This window comes from Anastrepha ludens, chromosome 2 (assembly GCF_028408465.1).
Source record: "Anastrepha ludens isolate Willacy chromosome 2, idAnaLude1.1, whole genome shotgun sequence".
Lineage (NCBI taxonomy): Eukaryota > Metazoa > Arthropoda > Insecta > Diptera > Tephritidae > Anastrepha > Anastrepha ludens.
In genome coordinates, this window is record NC_071498.1 from 82,559,314 (window position 1) to 82,574,381 (window position 15,068).

Sequence of the window (15,068 nt, forward strand, 5' to 3'; positions counted from 1 at the left end):
CCACATTTGCTGTGACAAATGAGCCCAAAGAGCAGCTGAAACGACTTGTTTCAAAAGAGGACAAACTGCACCTCCGCACTTATTTCCAAGTTATTCAGATATCCATGTCAGAATTTAATTCTAGATTAACAAAATTGATGTGAGATAATGCGTACCATTCATCATTAATTGACTCTTATAGCTTATTATATTTCTTTTTTTAGACGACTATGAATTTAAGATTTATAATGTATTGTAATTTAAGAAAAACTGTTACTTGGTGTTTACTCGGGACAGTTTTGCGAAGACAAAAGTAATTCAATCATACTTTTCTAATATTATTGTCATATGTAAACCCAAGTTTAGCTTGTTTAAATATTGTAATTTACAGTAAATCTGGCAACATAGCTCCATCACTTAAATTATTAAATACTCGCCAGTATGGCACAAATCCCAAAGTTGGATTCATAACAAGGAACAGCTGTTTAGCGCCAGATTGTATATTTTATTTTTGGCATATTAAACATACGGAAATTGCAAAACATAAACAAATTATTTTTAGAAAACTAAACAAGCAATATTTGCATTTCACATACATACATATGTAAGTACTCAAATTAAATGAGTGAGTTAATGTTGGTACAATTATTAAAGAGGAAATATTTATTGGCGCGCGCTAGTCTCTTTGGATCTTTGCCGCTCCACTTGTAGACACAGCCAATATACAGCGTCATCGTCACAGTTCCTACCACTACGATAGAAATAGCGCCAATTCAGGTGTTGTAAACGTAATAAATCGGAGTGTAAACAAAAATCTGTTGATATATTTTATTATTCCTTTTTTAATGCAATTTTAACAAAACAATTGCAGCATTGTATATGCGAGAGCTGAAGCTGAAAGGAGAGTACCCAGAGGCGACATAGATTGTTGGCCGTCAGCTACGACAACATTCCCAGGAGAAGGCTCTGCTATCGCTTGCCAATTACAAATAGCCATAGCATTAGTCAAATGTGTGCTACCGCAGCATTTGAAGCAGCTGTTGCACACGCATTAGTGTTTTGTCTTGCCCGCAAATTTCGTTACAATAGAATTTAATTTAATTGAAATCAAGTGCCATAATTAATGAGATATTTCAAAATCAAAACAAAACGAAAACGTCGACGCAGACAACGGCGAGTAGGGCCCAAAGCAATACGGCGCTCACCAACAAGTCATCTGTGGCCAATAGAGCGCACCAAACACGTTTGTATATTCGCTGGGCCGCACAGAAGTGTGCCGCACGCTAACGCATTTAGATGTTCTCAGAGGTACATAGAATACTACCGTATGTATTTTTTAAATTTAAGGAAGACAATTTGAAAGATTTATTGTTTTCGCAGTGGAAGTGCATATACTTAGAGCCAGAAAAGTATATACGGACATTTAAGGGCCTATTTGGAATGATATTCTGAGTGGACCAAACCCCGAAAGTCTATCCATACTGTGTATGTTGAGTAATTGCAAGCCGTTCGATTTTTATAAGTAAGCAAACATTGCCAAAATTATTAAAAATAAGTTCTTATATAATTTTTTTCATCTGCAGTTCGCATTGTGACCACATTCCCAGTTGGTGTACGTCTGTAATTGATGAAAGTGGGCAAATGTGAGGTGAAAACGCGTGTGTTAAAACATTTTTTTTTAAATATGTATATGTATGTATGTACAAGCCATTTACATAAATACATGCATTCATTCAAGATTACAATTTTAAAATCGTCTAAGAAAGTTAAAAATTACTGCATTCTAAGGCACAGTAACGAAAAAAGCACAAGAGCCAACAAGTTATATTAAAACATTGATGCTTGTTAATATTCTGCCAACTCAGTCAGAAAATTTTGGTCAACCAGAAGCAAAACTCAACAGTTAACATAATATACTTAAACTACTCGCCAAACACAACGCCACGTGTATTTGACAACTCAAATAGTTTCAATATAATAAATTATAATATAAAAAGCATATAGAACACCAGCTGCAGGCGCACCGCCAATTTAAAATTAAAAATAAATTATTTTAACCGTTTAACACTTCACCTCGGCGTACGCCATCCAAACGCAGTAGGCGAACAAAAGTGCGAAAACGAAAGGCTATTTTAAGGGCTGAAGGAAAATTTAAAAAATCACTATGCTGTCACCAATGTTATTAGCCATACTGAGTTTATCAACTGCATAAAGAGACGTTGCAAGGGTCAAAATCAACGACGACGTAGTAGTACAATCATCAGCAGCTGCCGGCAAATTTCGCGACTGATGACGCTTTCAATGGTGATGGCACGTAGACAATATCAACAAAAACTGCTGTAGACAAAATTTATAGCCTCGAAGGCATAGCAAGACGCAAGCAACGGCTCTACAGTTGTGCTGGCATTTGCAGATTATAGCTAAGAGTTTAATTTGTTGTTTTGAATTGGCGGCAAGGGTAGCCTATGAATTCGCTGCTTTTCATATCATTTTGTTGAGTGTGGAGAGCAAATTTCAACCGACCAGTGACAGACGTACACTTTGCTTTGAGTGAGCAAACAATGAGTGATAGCTTTTCAAGAGCATCGCTATCCAAAAATTGAGATACATAGGCAACTGCTTTAAAGGTGAGTGTTTGGACAGCCTTAATGATCATTTGCAATGGGCAAATGGCTAACATTTTATGAATTAATGTAAAATTTCAATCTTTACTAAAACACTTCGTTTCTGTTAATTTAGTTTAATTAATTTGTTTAATTTAAAAGCAAAATTTCCGCTTGTAGTCGTGAAACAGTATAATTAATCGCCCAATGGCTGCAAACAAGCGTACTATTGGTATAGTTGTCGCTCTGGTGAGTCTGGTCTGTTTAGTTGTTGGCGCCAATTTCTACTTCATGTACTATCTAAACGTAGAAGAAGTGCCACATGTGAGCAGCACACGCGCCTTGGAGAATATGATACGTCAGAAAATACGCGAGTTGCATCCAGCATATTTGAACAGAAACCCGCGACTCTTCATGTACCGCAATAAATTGTTGAAAAATTATAAACCTGCACCATATGAAAATGCATCCGTCCTCTGGGATATTGCCAACTGGGTAGTTATAAAGCGAACTTAAACTTATGACGCACGTTATTAATTATTGTACATTTTACATTTTAAGTGGCCACAAGAAAATGAAATTTATCCAATCTACGACACCTCTACGGCTCAATTGCTGCAGACGTTGCGCCTTGAACCGATCACCAAAGTCACAAATTTGGCACGTGGCACACAATTAAAATTGCTTGTGCGTTTGGCGAACAAACAGAAAGTAATCTTCAAACCGCAATGGTATGAACGCGACGCAGTAATCGACGGACCCGTATATGCTGGCAAAGATCGTCACACCGCTGAAGTGTACGCCTTCTATTTGGGTGCCGTGCTAGACCTGAGGTGGACGCCAATAGTAGTGGGACGAGTGGTAAATTTGAAAACAGATATATATGACAAAGGTGACAACGAGCTTAAGAATTCAATGACAATCACGGAAGTGGAGAATGGTACTGAACAGTATTGCCTTTTTGGCAAATGCCACTACTGCAACGAGGAGGAAACGGTGTGCGGCGATGAGCATAATAACATAGAAGGTGTGCTTTTATACATTATACCAGGCTCATTAGCCAAGCGACGATCGCCATGGCAGCGAACCTACAAGGAGGATAAACGGGCGCCCTGGGAGGATGACATGAACTATTGCAAGTGAGCAGAAATAGAAAATAAAAAGCGTTTGAATATTTTACTTATTTTTTTATAAACAAATTAAGAGAAAAATAATATATCATGATTTGCAGGCCACTTAAAGACAAAATGGAAACAATTCGTTTGCTGGACCTCATCGATGCTGCAATATTTGATTATTTGATACAAAACGGCGATCGCCATCACTACGAAACGCGTGAAGAACGTGTGGTGCTTATAGACAACGGTAAAGCTTTCGGGAATCCAAATAAAGATCATCTAGATATATTAGCACCGCTCTATCAGTGCTGTTTGTAAGTACAAATTGCTTGATTTTTCTAAAACCAAAGTATGATTTAAATTTATTCTAAAAGAATAAGAAAAACGACGTGGGACCGACTGCAAGTGTTTTCTGGTGGCGTGCTTACTGAGCTGATTGACCGCCTTTCAAAGCACGATGCGCTTTTTCCCCTGATTACAGACAAGCACAAACGCGGCGTAGAACGCAGACTCCTTGTTGTTTATGCAGTTGTGGAATATTGTATGGACAGAGAAGGTGACAAAATGTTTAAACAGCTGTAACTGTTGTTAAATTAGCAGAACTTCTGAACAAGTTTTATGTATATAATTGTAAAATTCAAACCTATTTTATTATTTAGAAGAGTCGAACTGTAGATTTTAAAATTTAAGGAGATATTAAATATTTTAATGCAAAGTATTTTCATACTGCACTATAGGATACTTTTATAAAATTTGAATCTTAGAAATATGATATATATTTGTTGAAAATATTATAAATTACATAAGAAATTTCACATTATTTTACGTCCAAGACTTCAAAAGTAGTTGATTAAGCAAAGGCGCTACGCAGTCCTAATAAAGTCAAACAGCGTCTACTTTTTACCTTTCACATTGCTGAATGTAAATAACTTATTGAACTTTTTATTATTAGCCTTGTTGGAGTTGCTCTAAAATAGAGATCAAATATTAGATAGTTAAATACTGATATGATTTGGTACAACTTACTTTCCCATGAAATTGTGGCTTTAGTTCCATGCCCTTGGCGCGTTGTCCGCCTCCTTGGAATTTCTTAAAGTCCACACTATTGTAGTCGAAATTTTTAACTAGGTCGATGGGTTTATTAGAGGACTGATAACTCTTTTGTCGGTTTTTCATATTCTTGTTCTTCATCTGTTTCTTGCCACTCTGCCTATTTGGCGTGTTCTGCATCGGTTGGGCTTGTGACGTAGACGGTATCTCTTCAGGTCCACTATCTGAATCCTCACTAATAGTATGTACAGAGTTGTTAGATGTATTGGCAGTCAAGGTATCAGCGGCGGTATTCGGCGCCTGATTATTGGCTTGCTTCAGTTCCTTCTTAGTGGGTGGTAAATTAATAAACTTCAATTTATCATCAGTAGGTGTTTCGTTCTTAAAGCGCTTCGGCCCGGGCTCCTCTGAATCATTTGATTTGTTCTTTTTCGCAATTGCCTCTTCATGTGTGCGTTTGAGGATTTCTTTAATTGGTAAATTATACTCATTATCATCAGCCGGCTCAGTTTTAATTTCCATCTATTGGTGTGGCGAAATTGTAATTACGATTGAATACATTAAACTAAAATGCGAGTACCTTTGTTATGACAGGTGATGGATTTGCAGCGGGACATAACCGACGTTTTTTATTTTCAGCCTCGATGCGTGCCGCTTCCTCCGCTTTTTCTTTTTCCGCCAATGGTAGCATGGCCAGATAGCGTTGATATGGACTAATGAATTTTATAGCGCTATGTAATTGTTTTTGCTTTCTCTGATCCTCATCCTGTATATAAATGGAAAAATTGAATATATCACAGGTTATCTAAAAGCCTATTATTTATTACGTCATCCGTGGACTCCGGTGTTTCATAAATGCTCAGCACAGGTTTGGCCATCTTTACGTCAACTTTAGCAGGAGATGAAATTACAGCGTCATTGCGGAAATTTAGCAGTGTCGGCAAATCATCGCGGAACTCTTCGCTGTGTGATAGATCGTGCGGGCAATACAACTTACAGTTGTAATCTTTGCTGTTAGTGGTAGCTACACGATGAATTGTTTCTGTCTCCAACACAGGCTGTAATTGAAAGGTTATGAGTTATAACATATTTGTTTTTTGTCAACTACCCACCTTCACCAAAGGCTGTTCTCGAGCTCGCAACACAATTTGATGCAGCACGTGTAGGTTTTGTCGCACCAGTGGCGGTATAGGATTACAGCACGCTAGTATTCCCTGCATCTCACGAGGTAAACTTTCGGAAATTTGTAACAGCATGTGATTAGGTAAAACGTATCCGTAGCTTTCGTCTTCTTGGCGCGCCATTGAATCACGCCATTGAAACACTTCCCGTAGCGCATACAGCTGCCGATTATCGAAGATACGTTTTGACTTACGATAAAGATCCATGTGCGAGTCAGCTGTCATGTGCGGTTTAACATATCGCTTCTTGCAGATTTCGCTGCTGCGTTGGTAAATGCTTCGTAGCAAATTTGGCTGATTGTTTCCGGCGTCAAGCAAATCATTGGTTATGCGATCGAATATATAGAGTAGATAGTGGGTATCTTGGCGCGCATATGCTACCAACTCTTTTGGTAATGGGCGAATGCGCCAGTCGGCCAACTGGAAAGTTTTATCGACTTCGAGGTCACAATAATGCTTGAGCAAGTAAGATAGGGATAATCGCGCATAATTTAAAGCCTTGGCAGCTTGATGAGTATCGAACATGTTCACTATGTACAATGAAAGATCGCGCTGGAGCCACTCAATATCCATATCAGCGCCGTGGAATATTTTCACTATTTTTGGATCAGTGAATACAACATTAAGTACGTGCATTTCATCGCGCAACTCTAAAGCATCGAAGAGATAATCTTTGTTGCGTGTTGAGATCTGCACAAGGCAAGTGAAACCCTGAAAAGTACGATATGAATGATGTTCCACATCAATTGCTATTTCAGTGTGTTTACGCAGTTCTTCCACTGCCGTATTTAATTTATGTATTGTATCCACATAAAGTAATTCGGTTTCATCCATTTTTGAGGGCACTTGAGGATTTGTGCGCTTCAACTGAGTTACGGGGACTTCTAATTTCATCAACTCGAACTCGTATGGATGTAGGTAACTGAAAAGAATTTATAAATAAGTAGTCTAATTTTCGATTTCATTAAACTTGTACGACCGAAACTCACCTCGCAATATTACCGTGTTCATCATATTCGGGTAACACTGCCAGCGGCTTTAATGAATTGGGTTTATCTTTTATTCGTGGAACGAACGGCGTTAGAGCACTATTATCCACTGCTACTTTAAATTTCAATTGTGGTCGTGCAATATTTTTCGCCGTGATCAAACGTGCGGCAATTGGTGATACTTCATTTTTCTTTAAATTCCAACTTCCAGCACCAGATCCAGATGACGGTTTACCACTTGCGACATTTAAATGCGATTCTACAACAATAGTTTTTAGATTTTTCTTTATACCTGCGAGTTCATCCAAATTTGAGTTCAACCTTTCCATTATAGCATCATTGCATTCTAGGAGCATTTCAAACTGTTCGTCTTGTTGACGGCTGTAAGTTAAGATACATATTTTAATACTATATTACTTGCAAATAAATGTTTTATAAGTGCATACCGTTGAATGTTGCCCTTAACATTTTGCCACTTTAAAACTTTCGATATCAATCCAAGTATTCGGTGTGACTGTTCGTCCACAATCCGACCAAAGGTAGGGTGTGCGCAATATAAATCTCGTGCAGCACCTTGGGGAAAGGAATTTGTCGATTTGGTAGCCACCATGATTTCAGCTAAACCATTCTAAAAAACAGTAATACATTCAGCATCAAAGCATATGTATATATGTATATATACATTACCTTTGCAAATTCTTCTACAGAAGCGAAATTCCCAAGCGATGTAACATTCGGAACTTTTTTTTCTTGCTCTGCCAAAGTGCCAGTCTCCTCCCCGACCTTTGTCGCTATAGTGGGCGTCATTGAGCTCTCTCGATTTAGTAGAATAGAGTAATGAATATTTAAAAGTTTACATCGGCTAAACACCGAAAGTTATTAAAAACTATGCACGTTTATTTTCCTTACACATGTGGGAGAAAAAAAATAAAATAACAAACTGCGCAGGGTTGCATCACGCCCAGGGCGACATCTACAGGAAGTTGGCTAAATGCTTAGCTTATTCTCTGTTTGCACTTGTGCGGTTTTGGTGTTGTTATAATAAGTTAAATTAGTAATTAATCCACAAAATCAATTTACCATTTCACATAGGGCAGATTATCTGCAAAATTGACAATCTTCATAAAATTTGTTTTGGTGGAATATTTTGGAGTTTTGGTTTGTTTAATTTTAATTAACGATATGAAGAAAAGGCAAGGAGAGGGAATAGCCAATTTAATTGCGCAATTAACTGCTAGTAATAAACAGTTGGAGGAAATTCGTATACGACGTTTACTGAGGCTTCAAAAAATGATGGCTGCAATGCGCATGCGAAATTCAATATTATTGTACATTTTATAATAAGTAATAAGAGGGCAAAGCTTTTATGGGCACACTCTTTTTCTGTTATATATATCATTGAATAAATAATAGTACCTAACAAATATTTTATTATAATTATGTGTACGAGCCTATCCCATTTTATTTAGTTTTTACTCTGGCGTTTCTCTTTACATTCGTAAAAAAAAATTATCTATAACACAGAAAGCATAGGGTTGTATTAAAAAAAAAATAGTAATAATCTAGGGTTCTTTTATAATCACACATTTCGGGAGGGATCTTCTGTGTGGGTAATCTCGTTTTTTAATTACGGATTGGGAGTTAAGCACGAAAAATAGATAATCTACTTATATGTGCACTTATTATTACCCACAAAGACAAACTTTGATTTCGCAGGTTTTAGGTTTAAGCGGATTGTCTGCGTGTTTGATGGGAATTGTGTTAAAAGTGTGGTCCTTTTTTTATATTTTTCTATATGTGTATGTATATCAAAATTTTAAACGAAGGCAGCGAATCATATCGTCTCGATATTGAAAATCTTTAAAGCATTGTTGGCATGTTCGGATATGAATGCAGTACTCATCATAGGTTCCTGTTTCTCAAACTGGAGCATAGGGCCTCAGTAAAACGTCTCCATCTGAATCTATTTTTTGCAAGGAGCTTGATTTCGTTCCAAGTTTTTCCTGGCGTTTAAACAGTCTTCTGGACAGTTCTCCTCCAAGATATTTTTGGACGGTCAACCTTGCGAGCACCTCGTGGACTCCAATCCAGTGCTTGACGATAGATTTCATGTGCGTCCTTGCGAAGCGTATGCCCAATTCACCTTTACTTTTACAGTTTTATCATGTTAGCTACCGGCTGGATTTTGCACCTCTCGTACAGATCGTCGTTACTTATGATCTTGGGCCACCAGGTCTTCAATATCCTGCGTAAACATCTGTTCACACAACTTTGAATTTTGTTTTCGATCCAATTATTTGTGAGCCAGGTTTCTGATCCATACAAGAGTACTGATAGTACATTTGTCTTAAAGATCCGTAATTTTGTATGTACACTGAGGATGCTCGAAGACTAGATAGCTCAGAGCTGCGCATACGCGCCGTGCTGTTTATTTATTCTGGCGATAACGTCAAGTTCCGCATTGTCTTCAGCGCCAATGATACTACCCATGTAGGTAAAGATGTCAACGTTCTCAATAACCATTTAAGAGGAACGGGCAGATGCTAGTGGGTCGAATTTTCATGGCTTTCGTTTTCTCGTGATTTATTTTTAGCCCTGCATTCAATGAGGTTGAGGACAGATCGTCAATTTTGTTCTGCATTTCGGTGTGTTTGACGGAGAGAAGGCATATATCATCAGCAAGGTCTTCGAGATGTTCATAGAAGTTCCAATAAGTACTCGTACCTCTTATTTTCCCCTCAATACAGCTTTTTAGTATATCATCAATAACAATTAATAATAATAAAGGAGACAACAGGCAACCTTGCCGTACGCCAGCACTGGTGGGAAAGCTTTCCGACAGATTACCATTATGCAAGATCTTGCACTTGAAGTTGTGTAGTGAACGCTTACGAGAGATATTAGTTTCGCCGGAATCCTTCGAGCGTGTAACGCGTCCCATATGCTGTTACGAGAAACACAAACAAAAGCTGTGCTGTAATCTACAAAGGTTAGTTGGAATGCAATAACAAAAGAAAAAACATCACTTAAAAGTACACTATTGCAACCATTTAATATTAAAATGCTTGCAACCCCAATACAAACATGTGAAAGATGGATTGGAAATGGCCTTGGGTTATAATATTTGTATGGTATTTGATTTGAGTTTTGTCTGGCGTTTGCGTAAGTAGAATAAACTATGATGCGGAGGAAATATTATATTAGGTTACAACTCAAATGATAATTTTTTCATTTTCACTAGAAGTAAAACTTATAATAAAATTCAAAACTTTAAATATAATATATCATATCGTTATTTAAATTTATTACTGCATTATTAACGTATTTTATTAAAAATATCTACTTAAAACTGTGGACAGTAAATTCTACCACACTATAGTTGTATTTTATTTATATATATAAAATATTTAATTATTTATAGCTTTACGAGTGCTCGAAAGTACAATACCGATAACAATTAACAATTAATTTGATATTTTTAATCATTTTCAATCAAACTACTTAACTACGAGTATATTTGTTGATGAGTTTGTTGACTAATTACAAAAATAAAAAAAAATCTCCACAGTAGATTCTAGTTGATAAATAAAAAGAATAAAACAAAATCATATTAAGAATAAAAACAAATTATAAGTGTATCAGCGATTTGAAAGTTGACGTCTAAATTTTATTTTAGCAGAAGTCAAAGTTTGCACATTCTTGTGGTAAATCGGCATAGGAAAGTATGTGACCTTTGTATTTTGGATATATAATATGATGAGTTCTATCTTCTCAACAGATCAACATTTTTTGCCTCTTTTATTTCTTTATTTATTTAATTACATATTTATTTAGCCAATATAGAATATAAAAAAGTCATACAAACTACTTATAAAAATGATTCAAAGAATTCATGATGAGAATTTTTGAAAAGGAAAAATTATTCTGGACATATTTTAAGGTGCCGTTCGGAGTTGGCTTAAAACTGTAGGTCCCTCCATTGTGGACCAACATCAAGACACACGCTCCAAATAAGAGGAGGAGCGCGGCCAAACGCCGAAAAAGGGTATAAACGCCAATATATATATGTATATTGACTTCAAGTATCTGTTAATAGGGCCAGCATACAAAGACATAAGAAGGCTTACATAGAAAAACTTTAAGCAACGAAGGGATCTCGTGGGAATATTAAGGGAAACGGGGAAATCAACAAAACCAACTAAACGAGAGATAAAGACAGGATATATGAAAAACGTAGACTAAGGAATGCAAAGTGTAAAAGTACCCTCCGGGAAGCGTATTCAAGCCTCGAACGAATGAACGTCATACACAAAAGCTTCAGCGTTTACGGGTCAGTAAAATCTGAGTTGGCGACATAGAGAAATGTCAAGAAGTGTCAATGATACTGCATCGTTTGGAAAGGTGGAAACACTTGTTTATCTTCAGTGAATTGAGATTTTTGATACATAAATTGCCAACGTTGTCAATATCGATATCGATCATTTCAGAATCTTGAGATTTGCTGGTCAACGAATATATTATATTTTAAGGACAACCACATAAAGCAGAAATCTTACTTACGAAAAACACATACATACATACATACATATGTACTAATGTCATTGATAAGTAAAACAACAGGCAACTTTTGTAGGATAACATGTGAACCTCAACAAAAATCAGACAGCATCGTCTAAAAACACAGCCAAACTGTCCTTGCTGGAAAGAGCACAAAACACTCATAACATAACAACCTCTATTGGTTGTCTGGTCGAGTTGCTCCTCCAATTTGTGGCGTGCGCCCTGGTGTTGTTCCACAAATGGAGGGACCTACAGTTATACGCTGCTTCCGAACGGCGTTTTTATGAGGAGCTTTTTCATAGCAAAAAATCAGTCGGAGGTTTGCCATTGACTGCCGAAGGGCGGCCGCTATTAAAACAAAAACAAAATAATTTTGGTGTTTCATGCCCTCAGTGGGTTTCGAACCCGGACATTAGCGAATGGTAGTACCGGTCTCGAAAGCGGCTGTAAAACGTTTACAAATTACCGTTATGAAGTTTCGAATACATGCAAAAATAGTCTATGATGCAATTGAGTGAAGCTTTGAAGAGTTTGGAATGAACTGGTTCTTTGAAGTTAATTACAGTCTTTGAAATTTTACTGAGTTATCAAAACCTGTTGCTTAAAACTTGAATGTTGTAATCTTAATATACGAGGTATAAAAGTATTCCAAATTTTGTGTTTCTTCAAAAATTATTAATCCTCATGAGATATTATGCACTTGTGCCAACGTTTTTTCCAATCATCGAAGCACTTTAAGCTCCTTCAATGCCGTCTTTATCTCGTCAATCGCAGCGTAGAGCCGTCCTTTCACGGTCCTCTTCAATTTCGGGAACAAGAAAAAGTGACAGGGGGCCAGATCTGAGAAATACGGTGGTTGTGGCATCATTAGTGTGTTGTTTTTGGCCAAAAAGTCGCGCACAAGCGACGATGTGTGAGCAGGGACGTTATCGTGATGCAGGAGCCAATTTTTGTTCTTCCACAAATCCGGGCGTTTCTGGCGAATTGCTTCGCGCATATTGCGCATAATTTGCAGGTAATATTTCTTATTGACCGTGTTACACTGTGTGGCAAGAACTCATGATGCACAACGCCCTTGCAGTCGAAGAAAACGGTAAGCGAAACTTTTACATTCGACCGAGCTTGGCGCGCTTTTTTCGGTCTTGGTTCGTGCGGCAGCTTTCATTGAGTTGCTTGAGCTTTGTTTTCCACGTCATAACCATAAACGCACGATTCGTCAGCAGTTATGACCCTCTGGAGCAAATTTGGGCGGTCGCGGGTAAAGTCCAATATCTCATTAGCAATGTTCATGCGATGCTGCTTTTGATCGAAATTGAGCAGTTTTGGTACGAATTTTGAGGCGCCCGTCTAATGCCCAAATCATTGAAAAAAATCGAATGACACGAGTCAATCGATATTTCTAGATCCTCAGCAACTTCTCTAACGTGGATTCGACGATTGGTCAATACCATTCGCGATACTTCTTGAACACACCTCGTGAAAATTGCAGTTAAAGGTAATGCTTCATAAGGGCATCACCTAGCCTGAGCTGTGTAGAATTGTTGAAATTTACTCAAATAATATAGTTGTTGCACCCGGGTGGATATTGAAAAGCGGTCCTATTTTATTCAAAATGCTAAGTTGTTAAAATCTAATAACGAAAGCGGGTAAGAAAAGTAGCCCATTTGCCCTAAAAAGTGGCCTATGATAAGGTGATATCGATTCTACAATACGATCAGACACCAATAAGCTAATGAAGCAACACCACCTTGTATAGATTCGCGTTGGTACTCTACTTATTTCGGAGATCAGCCCATACAAAGAGGCCAACAAACAGCCCAAGTTGTATAAACGCTTGTTCAGATTTTAGTTGTAAGCGATTATTATATGCTTTAAAAACCCGTTTTTTTTTGTTGCAGCTACAGTTAAAATGTAAACGACTTCCAAGCTCGAGATTATTTTTCACATTTCAAATTACACAAATATTTTGCATGGAAGCTCGTTGTCCATAATTTATGAATGCTAAATCATATTTTACAAATATCCTTCCCGTGCAAGCTTATAATTATCGATTCAATTGTTATCTTCGAAATCTTAATTTATTTTGGCTATTCACGTAAACTCTAACTTTGCGTCGGCCTCACAGAAAATAGTCCAAAAGCGTTAAATCGGTCGATATTGGTGGTTAAATTGCTATGAAATAACTTAAAATTCTTCTTCCCCGGAATTTCATTTGCAATAGTTTTTTTTTTTCATTTGCTGTGTAATATGTCGCATGGCCTTGTTAAAACCACATATCGTCATTATCCATGCCATGAATAATAGACGAAAAAGTGTGAAAGCGCGATTCATTGACGATAAGCACATTTCCATCTTTATTTCAAAGACCATGAGGCGCTCAAATAGTAATACGGGAAGAATTTCGCACATTTTTCAATGTCCAAGTGCGATTTTTTTTTCTTTACGTACCCCTGCAAATAGAACTGAGCTTCAGCCGAGAAAATGATTTGTTTTACTCTGATAAGCGATTATAAGTGATCAGGGTGAGGCTCAGCGCATTAGACAGTGTTAGTTTACTGGCATGGCAACCCTTGATCGGCAAAACACGAGTCATTCCAGTATGTAGAACCAGCTATATAAAGGGTGACTTTTTAAGAGCATGACATTTTTATTTAAATCGATAGCACGGTCCATATAATTTAATGTTTGAAGATTATTTCATGCAAATGTTGACCGCGACTGCGCTTCAAATGGTCCATCCGCTTAGTCCAATTTTGGCATACTCTTTTCAATATTTCGGCCGGTATCTCACATATAAATGCCTTAATGTTGTCTTCCAATGCGTTAATTGAAGCAGGCTTGTCTGAATAGACATGAGCTTTAACATAGCCCCACAAAAAATAATCTAAAAGCGTTATATCGCACGATCTGGGTGACCAATTGACAGGTCCCGAACGTGAAATAAAATGTTCACCGAACTCGCCTACCAACAAGTCCATTGTTACGCGTACTGTGTGGCATGTGGCACCGTCTTACTGAAACCACATGTCATGCAAGTCAAGCTCTTGCATTTTGGGCAAAAAAAAAGTTGGATATCATTTCACCATTCACAGTTACGTTACAATTCGCAGCATCTTTGTAGAAGTACGGTCCAATGATACCTCCAGCCCATAAACCGCACCAAACTGTGACCTTTTCTGGGAACATTGGTAGCTCTTGCAATTCTTCTGGCTGAACTTCACTCCAAAATGGACAATTCTGCTTATTTACGTACCCATTGATCCAACAATGAGCTTCGTCGCTGAACACAATTTTTCGACTTTAAACTTTCTTAACAGAAGACGCATTTTTATAATAAAATTCAATGATTTGCAAGCGTTGTTCGTTTGTAAGACGATTCATGGTTGAATTATAGACCAAACTGAAGATGTTTGACAGTGAAACAAAACACGGAAGGTGTGTCAGCTGTTTAACCCAACTGTATAAAAAGATAATAGCTAAAAATTACCCTTTATACTCGTATATATAATTAGCGCGTACACCCTTTTTGGATGTTTGGCCGAACTCCTCCTCCTATTTGTGGTGTGCGTATTGATGTTGTTTCACAAA

The 15,068-nt window shown here is 37.4% G+C and overlaps 2 protein-coding genes across 9 annotated transcripts; one reads left to right on the forward strand and one right to left on the reverse strand.

The window, feature by feature from the left end:
* The first annotated feature begins 427 nt into the window (after window positions 1–427).
* On the forward strand, window positions 428–4,314 carry LOC128871963 (glycosaminoglycan xylosylkinase homolog). Of its 8 annotated transcripts, none has more exons than XM_054114174.1 (9): window positions 428–583; window positions 660–782; window positions 851–1,287; window positions 1,360–1,501; window positions 1,563–2,606; window positions 2,719–3,077; window positions 3,144–3,721; window positions 3,814–4,014; window positions 4,075–4,314. In XM_054114174.1, exons 6-9 carry the CDS (start codon window positions 2,790–2,792, stop codon window positions 4,280–4,282), a joined length of 1,275 nt encoding a protein of 424 aa, XP_053970149.1. In that variant the 5' UTR covers window positions 428–583; window positions 660–782; window positions 851–1,287; window positions 1,360–1,501; window positions 1,563–2,606; window positions 2,719–2,789; the 3' UTR covers window positions 4,283–4,314. The 8 variants fall into 8 exon arrangements, with proteins under 8 accessions (XP_053970149.1, XP_053970150.1, XP_053970151.1 ...); XM_054114175.1 differs by having other exon boundaries at window positions 660–767; XM_054114176.1 differs by having other exon boundaries at window positions 660–756.
* Window positions 4,315–4,452: 138 nt separating this feature from the next.
* On the reverse strand, window positions 4,453–7,929 carry LOC128871962 (exosome component 10). Its single transcript, XM_054114170.1, has 8 exons — window positions 7,608–7,929; window positions 7,367–7,548; window positions 6,921–7,301; window positions 5,863–6,853; window positions 5,578–5,808; window positions 5,331–5,516; window positions 4,727–5,272; window positions 4,453–4,668 (listed from the first exon to the last, which is right to left on the reverse strand). Exons 1-8 carry the CDS (start codon window positions 7,725–7,727, stop codon window positions 4,594–4,596), a joined length of 2,712 nt encoding a protein of 903 aa, XP_053970145.1. The 5' UTR covers window positions 7,728–7,929; the 3' UTR covers window positions 4,453–4,593.
* Between the last annotated feature and the right edge of the window lie 7,139 nt (window positions 7,930–15,068).

Bases quoted from the DNA above. Each gene is read 5' to 3' on its own strand.
- LOC128871962 (XM_054114170.1), bottom strand. From the start codon at position 7,727: ATGACGCCCACTATAGCGACAAAGGTCGGGGAGGAGACTGGCACTTTG. The intron at 7,549-7,607 runs GTAATGTATATA...ACTGTTTTTTAG, and splicing joins CTGTAGAAGAATTTGCAAAG to AATGGTTTAGCTGAAATCAT. The intron at 5,273-5,330 runs GTACTCGCATTT...CCACACCAATAG, and splicing joins CATCACCTGTCATAACAAAG to ATGGAAATTAAAACTGAGCC.
- LOC128871963 (XM_054114174.1), top strand. From the start codon at position 2,790: ATGGCTGCAAACAAGCGTACTATTGGTATAGTTGTCGCTCTGGTGAGT. The intron at 3,078-3,143 runs GTAGTTATAAAG...TTACATTTTAAG, and splicing joins TCTGGGATATTGCCAACTGG to TGGCCACAAGAAAATGAAAT. The intron at 3,722-3,813 runs GTGAGCAGAAAT...CATGATTTGCAG, and splicing joins GATGACATGAACTATTGCAA to GCCACTTAAAGACAAAATGG.